The following is an 8,736-nucleotide window of genomic DNA, read 5'->3' as shown; positions in this document are numbered from 1 at the left end:
TACATGCCCTTATTATCTCCCACCTGGATTATTGCAACCTCCTGCTCTGTGACCTCCCTTCTAACAGTCTCGCACCCCTACAATCTATTCTAAACTATGCTGCCTGGCTAATCCACCTGTCCCCCCACTAATCCCCGACCTCTCCTCTCTGCCAATCCCTTCACTGGCTTCCCATTGCCCAATGACTCCAGTTCAAAACACTAACCATGATATACAAAGCCATCTACAACCTGTCTCCTCCCTACATCTGTGACCTAGTCTCCCAGTACTTACCTGCACGTAACCTTCGATCCTCACAAGATCTCCATCTCTACTCCTCTCTCATCTCCTCTTCCCACCATCACATCCAAGATTTCTCCCATGCCTCTCCCATACTCTGGAATGCTCTGCCACAACACATCAGACTCTTGCTTACCTTGACAAGCTTCAAAAGGAACCTGAAGACCCACCTCTTCCGACAAGCCTACAACCTGCCGTAATCCTCAGTCTGAGATAGCGCCGCAGAATCAGCTCTACCCTAACCTACTGTATCCTCATCTATCCCTTGTAGACTGTGAGCCCTCGCGGGCAGGGACCTCTATCCTCCTGTACCAGTCTGTGCCTTGTATTGTTTATGATTATTGTTCTTGTAGCTATTATGCGTACCCCTTTCACATGTAAAGCGCTATGGAATTGATGGTGCTATAATAATAAATAATAATAAATAATAATAATGTAACACTTATGTGACTTAGAGAAAAGAGAAGCTTCTCCACACCTATGGACAGGATGGACAGTGTACAAATTTACTGATCTCTCCTTTCCCCAAGCACCATATTGTCAGAAAAAAAAGTCAACAGAGTCTTTATAATTGGATCTACATTGAGACATATTCAACATTATGTCATAAATTATATAACATGCAAAGTCATTGGCGCCTAACTGATAAGGGAGTGTTACTATATATTCTATTCATGCACAAAGCTCATAAAATTATTTCTGAAACATAATTAATAATGTATCTAAAATGTATGATTTTTTTTATAAATAATAATAACACATTGGAAACAAATGTATTTCTTTTCAGTAGTTTTATTGAAAAAACGCCTCTTTTTTTCAGAAATAAATAAAAATATAAGGCAGTGAAATTCACAATTTGCAGTTAAAAATCTTGAAATAGCAAATCTATTTTCATAGTCTTCAAACTGCTTTGAGAACTAAGAAACTAAGAAACTTTGAGAACATTATATTCTGAAAATTGTCCATACTAAATATACAGTACATACATGCAATTTCATTTTCTGCAGGATCAACTGCAAGTTGACATAAATGTAACTGTTAATGTGTCTACAATATAATCCTGAACCTAATGGGCACAGTATATTTAGCTATGTAAAAAGTTTTCTGGATGCTTAAAGGTAGGCAGAGTATAAAAGCATTATATCCCAGGCTTTGGATGGGAGGGCTAATGGCGGAAGAGTATGGCTTTCTGGGTAGGAATATGGTTTTTGGTGTAGGGTACAGGCAACATTGTTCAGACACAAAGCTGCTTGGAAGTTTGTTCCTGGTTTTGGTTTTTACTATGTAACATTGCAATAAAATTATCATCTTTATTCACACATTAGGCAGTCGACAATGCAAGCACAACCTATTTTACACGCAATTATAGAGAGCATCAGACAAGAAGCCGCATGTGGTTCATATGGTGAGATCTTGATGCAGCACTCACAAAAAATGGCTTGTGTACATACATGTAAGTGCATTTCATGACTGCAGTATCCTGAAGTGACTTGTGGAAATATCCAATCTGCTTACTTTGCATGTATCTGCTGATAAGGGTCAGATGGAAGTGACACACATAGTAAACAAAATACCGAACTATTTAAGATCTCTCTACATTCTTTCTTAAGGATCTTCTCCACCGCATATGTTCAGCATATTCATGATGGTCATAGTCCTCATCCTCTGATTGTTCTTGTGGTATTGGGACTACGTAAGGTTGATTGTCAGGCTCAACGGCTCCGCTTTCAGGTTGATAGGGTTCTGGTTGAAAATATTTGTCCGATTGAACAAGACAATTATCTTACAACATTCATTCAAAGGAACAGTAAAGATAATTTGACTTTGGTACTGTGGTTAATTGTCAGATTTCATATATATATATATATATATATATATATATATATATATATATATATATATATATGTATATATATATATATATATACATACTGTATATACATACACAAGTATGTTTATATGTATATGTGCATATATATATGCGTATATATATATATATATACACATATAACTATATGTGTTTATATATATACTGTATATATATGTGTGTTTTTATATCATAAGGACAATTAACAGTTTTAGAATTGTTAAACAGTTAACACCATTAGACTTATGCACCAGTTAAAATCAGTGTACTATAAATAGGTTCAGGGTTATTAAAAAGATCAGACATTTTACTGAAAGGTATACATTGATATATCTTTCAGATTGTTATACCTGTAATAATTTAATGATATTTGTTTTTGTGAATTGCCCAAATATGACATAATAAATAATGGAGTGCATTATGTTTAAAGCATACACTAGATCTGCGCCTGACAAGGAATAACATTGTAAAGTTCATTAGGGATGAGAGGGTCAATGGTTATTCTAGCAGACAGCAAGCAGCAGGCTTTAATGTATTAGCTCATGGTAAAAAATGTTAACTGATTTTAGTGGATATGATCCCATACAAATCATTTACAAGCCACAATTAGTTTATTATTTACATACATCATTTCTATTTCCTTATGTTAAATCTCTATATATAGGGTTACCTCAGATACAGTAGTTAGTAGCTATAATGACCTCTTGTGTAACTGAGGCCCTATGTCTTTCATATATTTGACATGACTTTTTCACTACAGAAAGCAAACAGACTTTGTAAGTTCACTTCGCTGTCTTGGGTCCCATTGGAATGCTGTTAGTATAAAGAACAGTTTCCCTTTTAAATGATGGCAGTATAAGTCATTAGCTATATCCATGGTGAAATTTCCCAAAAGAATCATTTCAGATTAAGTACGTGCGCAAACATCTCAGAAACAGGATTTTCATGAATTCAAACTGTAAGCAGCACTGGAGGCTTAGAAAATGTGTTAGCCGGAACCTGAAACAGGTCAAAGATGAGGTTAGTGTATAAAAGTAAGAGATGAAAATACATTGTCTTCCTCCTATACATTACTACAGATTGTACAGATTACTACAGATTGTACAATTCATCACTCTCCACTTTCTTGTCTCACATGTAGATTAATTTTATGAGTTTAAGGTTAAAAAACGTGTCTTAATTGTTTTTAAGGCCAACAATCTGATTTGCTCATATTTACTCAAATCACTATGGAGCCCACAACCTAGTGGTCACTAACATCTGAATGGGGTTGGCCTGGCTACTGTCAAAAAAAATATACAATTTATGGAGTATAACCTTTATATTTTGCTTATATAAGTATATTTTGCTTCTTGTTAAATAGATATAAATATGGGGCAATACAGTATTTATATTTGTAAAAGTCCTCTAAGTGATCCCTCTCTATCTCTATCTAACATATATATATATATATATATATACTATATGTATATATATATATATATATATATATATATATATATATATACTGTGTATATATATATATATATAGGAAATGTAAATTGTTCTTTTATTCTATTCCACATGTCTCCGATTTTCCAAGCATTAAATTTTGTATTTATTTTCTCAAAATGAGAAATTGTCAAAATAAAAAAAATCCATCTTCCTATCCATCTTCCTCTTGATTACATTCCAGAGGTTCTCAATGAGGTTCAGGCCTGGAGATTGGGCTGGCAATGACAGGGTTTTTATGTGGTTGTCCTTCATCCACACATTGATTGACCTAGCTGTGTGGCATGGCGCATTGTCCTGCTGGAAAAAACAGTCCTCAGAGTTGGGGAACATTGCCTGAGCAGAAGGAAGTAACTGTTTTTCCAGGATAACTTTCTATGCGACTTGATTTATAAGTCCTTCACAAAGTTTAATCTGCCCAATTAGACCATAAAGGACTGGAGTAAGGTAATCCTCTCTGATGGAATGTAATCAACAGGAAGATGGATAGTCACAAGCCATCAAACAAAGAAGAACTGCTTACATTTTTGCACCAGGACTGGCATAGGGTCACCAAAAAGCAATGTGAAAGACTGGTGGAAAGCGCGCCAAGACGCATGAAAGCTGTGATTAAAAATCATGGTTATTCCACAAAATATTGATTTCTGAACTCTTCCTGAGTTAAAACATTAGTATTGTTGTTTCTAAATGATTACAAACTTGTTTTCTTTGCATTATTTGAGGTCTGAAAGGAAATTTTTTTTTGTTATTTTGACCATTTCTCATTATCAGAAAATAAATACAAAATTTATTACTTGAAGATTTGGAGACTTGGTGTCAGTAGTTTATAGAATAAAAGAACAATTTTTTGTCAGAGCTGTATAAATAAATATTAATATATATATATATATATAAAGAATATTTATTTGTTAAGATGAATCTATCAGCAAGCTTTTGCTTTCCCATCTAAGAGCAGCATAATGTAGGGGCAGATAGCCTGATTCCAGAAATTTGTCATTAATTGGGTGTCCTGCAGTAGTTTTGATAAAGTCACTGTTTTATCTGCTGGAGATCTACAAATTCTCTGAATGTAAATTTCTGTATAACCCCACCCCTCCACTGATTAGCAGCTTCCTGTGTACACTGTGTATAGGCAGTGTGAACAAAGAGGACTTCACAGGATATGCGGTCAGGTTATATAGGAAGTTCAGTTCCCCTACCATTGGATGTAACCTGTGATGTCATGGGGGCATGTGTATAGCTAGGTGTTGAAGACTCTTCCCATCTAAAAAGGTAAAGAAATCAAACCACAAGGTCTCCTTTGTATGAGCAACCATACAATGCAAAAATACCTACACATATATTATTAAGTCCCTTCTACAGGCAGAAAACTGCCAAAGAGTAGTGGAGATGGGTTTATACAGAGTTTATGAATGGAGAACTGCAGGGCAGCAGGTTTTCTAGTCCTTTAGTGATAATATCCTGATGCTAAAACAGTAATTGTATCAAAACTACAGGAAACAGCCCACATCGCTTGAATCAAGGTCCCTTAACAAAAGATACAGTGCATATTATACTATGTATATTAAATATGTAGTCTAAAATGAAATATCTAGTTTTTGGTAGATACTAAGAAAATGAATTCAGTTAAGGGATCATTTTAATTTTCTCAACAATCTTATAAATTTTCTTATATGCTTATAAGGAGACAATTATGGAAGACTTTGTAGTTACAACACATATGTACAGTACAGACTTGTTTTAACCATGTTAGTAAAAATAGTATTCATTTTTAGATGAATATAAGCTAATAGAAAGTATTGACATTATGTATTTGCCTGCATACCTGGGTATCCTTGACCATTGTAAGGAATGCTTGCACATAGTGATGCATCACAGTAGCCAGCTGGACCTGTTGGACCTCTTACGCCATGGTTGCCTGGGCGACCCGGAGTACCTGGTGGCCCTGAAGAGCCTGGAGATCCTGGTGGTCCTGTCCTGGAGTCACCTGGTGGTCCTAGTTTTGCAGAAAGAAATATAAAACCCTTTGAGGTTTGTTTTCTATTGTTTTAAAGCACAACTAATAATACATTTGGCTCACAAACTGTCTAGACATGAGTACAATGTAAAAACAAAAATTTTAAATTTGACATATGTTTCTAATGAAGGAACCCAAAAATTAAATTGCTGGCTAAGATTCTCTAGGCTTTGCAATGCGTGTAACATATACAATGCCTATTTTGTGTAAAATATGAATTGGCAAGATACAACTGATTTAACAATATCAATGAAATCTCAGATTTGTTTCCACTACTAAGATGTAATAATAACCTCTGGGGAAACTACTACATTTGAAAGCGCACTGAATTTCAATTAAAATTTAGAAGTGCATCAACTATGCTACTCTGTGGCCTAGGGACAGATGAAGTAATGTTGTTTTTGGAGCAATCACTATTATGGTAAGCTAAAATGTAAATCTTGAACCAAGTGAGGATAAAATAGTTGCAAGCTTGTACATGTTGTAATGAAAAAATCATGTTTCAACTAGAGAATGAAATACAGAAACAACCAAAAAAGTTTCTGCAGCCAAGTTTCCAGCTTATAATCAGACAGTATGGTGAGGAACAGATTAGAGCGCTGCAAATTTGGATTATAAGACTATTTGTAATCTAGCATTTCATCCTGTAACATCTTAACAGCATGATAGGAAATGTGGATTTAGGATTAACAATACAAATCTTTTTCCATGTTAAAGACTACTACATTTACTAGAATTTGTTTGATTGAAGTTGCCGAATAATATACCAGAAGCCAAGTTTTTAAGTTGCAAAAAATATTCTTTTGGAAATAAATCATATTATACATTTTTATAAAATTTACGCTAAGTAGGAGAAGGTTGGCTTAAAAAATGATGATGTAGCTTTCAAAACACCGTCACAGGGGCTCTAACTAAAGTAAATCAATTTAGGCTTGAAAGTTCTTCTAATATATAGAGCAGTTAAAGAGAAAGGTTTTTACAACATACTTCATTTTAACTGTTCATTGTTTCTTAAAATTTATAATCAGAATTCCCCCATTATCCCCAACACTCAACATTCGCACCAACTGACTGCATATTTGGCTTCACTAGCAGTGAAGTTAGATAAGGATCCTACCAAAATCTTTCAACACACGATATTGTTTCTTTTTTTTTCCTAGTTGTGGAATTTGTAATATCATAGTGTATTAACAGTACACTGCTGGAAAATCCAACTAGAAGTCTTGATTTTACTACAGTAGAATATTTTCTATCAGTCATTTTAGTCATTATGAATATATAGTCATTTGAGATGACTAAAGGGCGCTTTACACACTACAATATATCTTACGATGTGTCGGCGGGGTCACGTCGTAAGTGACTCACATCCGGCATCGTAAGTTACATTGTAGCATGTAACAGCTATGTGCGATTGCCATTGAACGGTAAAACGTTCATCGCATGCACGTCGTTCAATTCCTATAAATTGAACGTCAGGTTGTTCATCGTACCCGGGGTAGCACACATCGCAGTGTGTGACACCCTGGGAACGATGAACAGATCTTACCTACGTCCTGCGGCTCCCGCTGGCAATGCGGAAGGGAGGAAGTGGGCGGGATGTTTACGTCCCGCTCATCTCCGCCCCTCCACTTCTATTGGCCAGCTGCCGCGTGACGTCAATGTGATGCCGAACGTCCCTCCTACTCCAGGAAGTGGATGTTCACCGCCCACATCGAGGTCGTATGGACGGGTAAGTACATGTGATGGGGGTTATTCGTTTGTGCGACACGTTCAACAAATTGAACGTGCCACACAAACGATGGGGGCGGGTACGATCGCATACGATATCGTATGCTGGATCGTATGGTGTAAAGCAGGCTTTAAGTAATGATGAAATTAAATACCTCCGATTAGGAAAAAATATTTATGTTTCAGAAGTTCTTAAGTAACCTATATTACTTTGTCTTTATATTTACCCAGAGCACTTAGTATCATAATGCCCATAGATGAAACAACTGTCTACTGTATATATACCAACCTGGAGGTCCAGTAAGCCCTCTGGGTCCTTGAGATCCAATTCCAGGGTTGCCTCTCTCTCCCTTCTCTCCTGGTAAACCTAAAAAAAGTGAACAACCATAAATAATGACTGGGTTTTCTGCTACAGTGACATTTCAGCCATTGTAACATGTTACTTTAATATTTTCATAAAATACACCTTGTTTTACATTGAACATTGACATTTAATTTCACATATACACCCACCTCTTTCTCCAGGTGGTCCTTGAAGACCAGGTGTTCCCGGGAATCCAGAACTGCCACTAGATCCAGGTTCACCTCTTGGTCCAGCATTGCCTGGAGGACCTGGTGGACCTGCAGGTCCTGGCTGATTACGGTTGGAATAATAGTCATTTGGAATCTGGTTTAGCATTTGATTAAATCTGCTCATTTGACCTAAAAAAATTGTAACATTAGATGTAAGCATTGAGCGTTGACTCATGTGTTACATTTTCAATAAAGCCTAACTTAGCTTGAAACACTGGGATCTCTTGATAATATTGCTTAGAAGTTAATCAAATGTCAGCAGACTATATTTACAAATGTTTAATGTAGATGTTCTAATAGCATGTGAGCAGAGCATTCCCTGTAGAAAACTTGGGTAGGCATGGCACAAAAATTAGTCTGGGATTTTCCTCAGAGGGATATTTGGCAGGCTAGGTGGGCCAAGTGCTTATCTGTCTTAAACTTTGATTCAGTCTTTCTGGCACTGAAAAGCTTGTGGTGTTGCAGGAAATTAATCATTAGTCAATAATCTTGACAGTCTACTGTTAACACAAAAAGAAATCCTATTTGCTTTTTTAGCATTGAATTCCATAATGCAATATGTACCTGTTGAGTAATGCCGAAAGTAGAAAGGGATAATTACATATATTATAATTATCTAGCACAGAGGTCAGTAAGACAAAATCTTCTTACTCAATGCAGTTCTGCTTCTTTGGTTCTGGTATTTTCAAAATTTGTAGTATTTCAACTTTACATACCATTTGAATAAACTCAGCAAAATATGATAAATATCAAGAGCCAATTTAATATTATATTTTAATTT

The 8,736-nt window shown here is 35.8% G+C and overlaps 1 protein-coding gene across 3 annotated transcripts in view; it reads right to left on the bottom strand.

The window, feature by feature from the left end:
- Positions 1–1,055: 1,055 nt before the first annotated feature.
- The window catches only part of COL12A1 (collagen type XII alpha 1 chain), a 220,316-nt gene continuing 212,635 nt past the window's right edge, over positions 1,056–8,736 (bottom strand). For 2 of the 3 annotated variants that reach the window (XM_075340200.1, XM_075340202.1), the window contains 4 exons: positions 7,896–8,084; positions 7,672–7,749; positions 5,463–5,633; positions 1,056–2,022 (listed from right to left, as the gene is read on the bottom strand). In XM_075340200.1, coding sequence (XP_075196315.1) covers positions 1,862–2,022; positions 5,463–5,633; positions 7,672–7,749; positions 7,896–8,084 — 599 coding nt within the window. In that variant the 3' untranslated portion in view covers positions 1,056–1,861. Of the gene's footprint in view, positions 3,146–5,462; positions 5,634–7,671; positions 7,750–7,895; positions 8,085–8,736 lie in introns of all 3 variants that reach the window. The other variant, XM_075340201.1, reaches the window with a different exon arrangement.

Source organism: Anomaloglossus baeobatrachus, chromosome 3 (genome assembly GCF_048569485.1).
Source record: "Anomaloglossus baeobatrachus isolate aAnoBae1 chromosome 3, aAnoBae1.hap1, whole genome shotgun sequence".
Lineage (NCBI taxonomy): Eukaryota > Metazoa > Chordata > Amphibia > Anura > Aromobatidae > Anomaloglossus > Anomaloglossus baeobatrachus.
The sequence above is the reverse complement of the archived record's forward strand: the minus strand, read 5'-3'. Positions and strand labels throughout refer to the sequence as shown.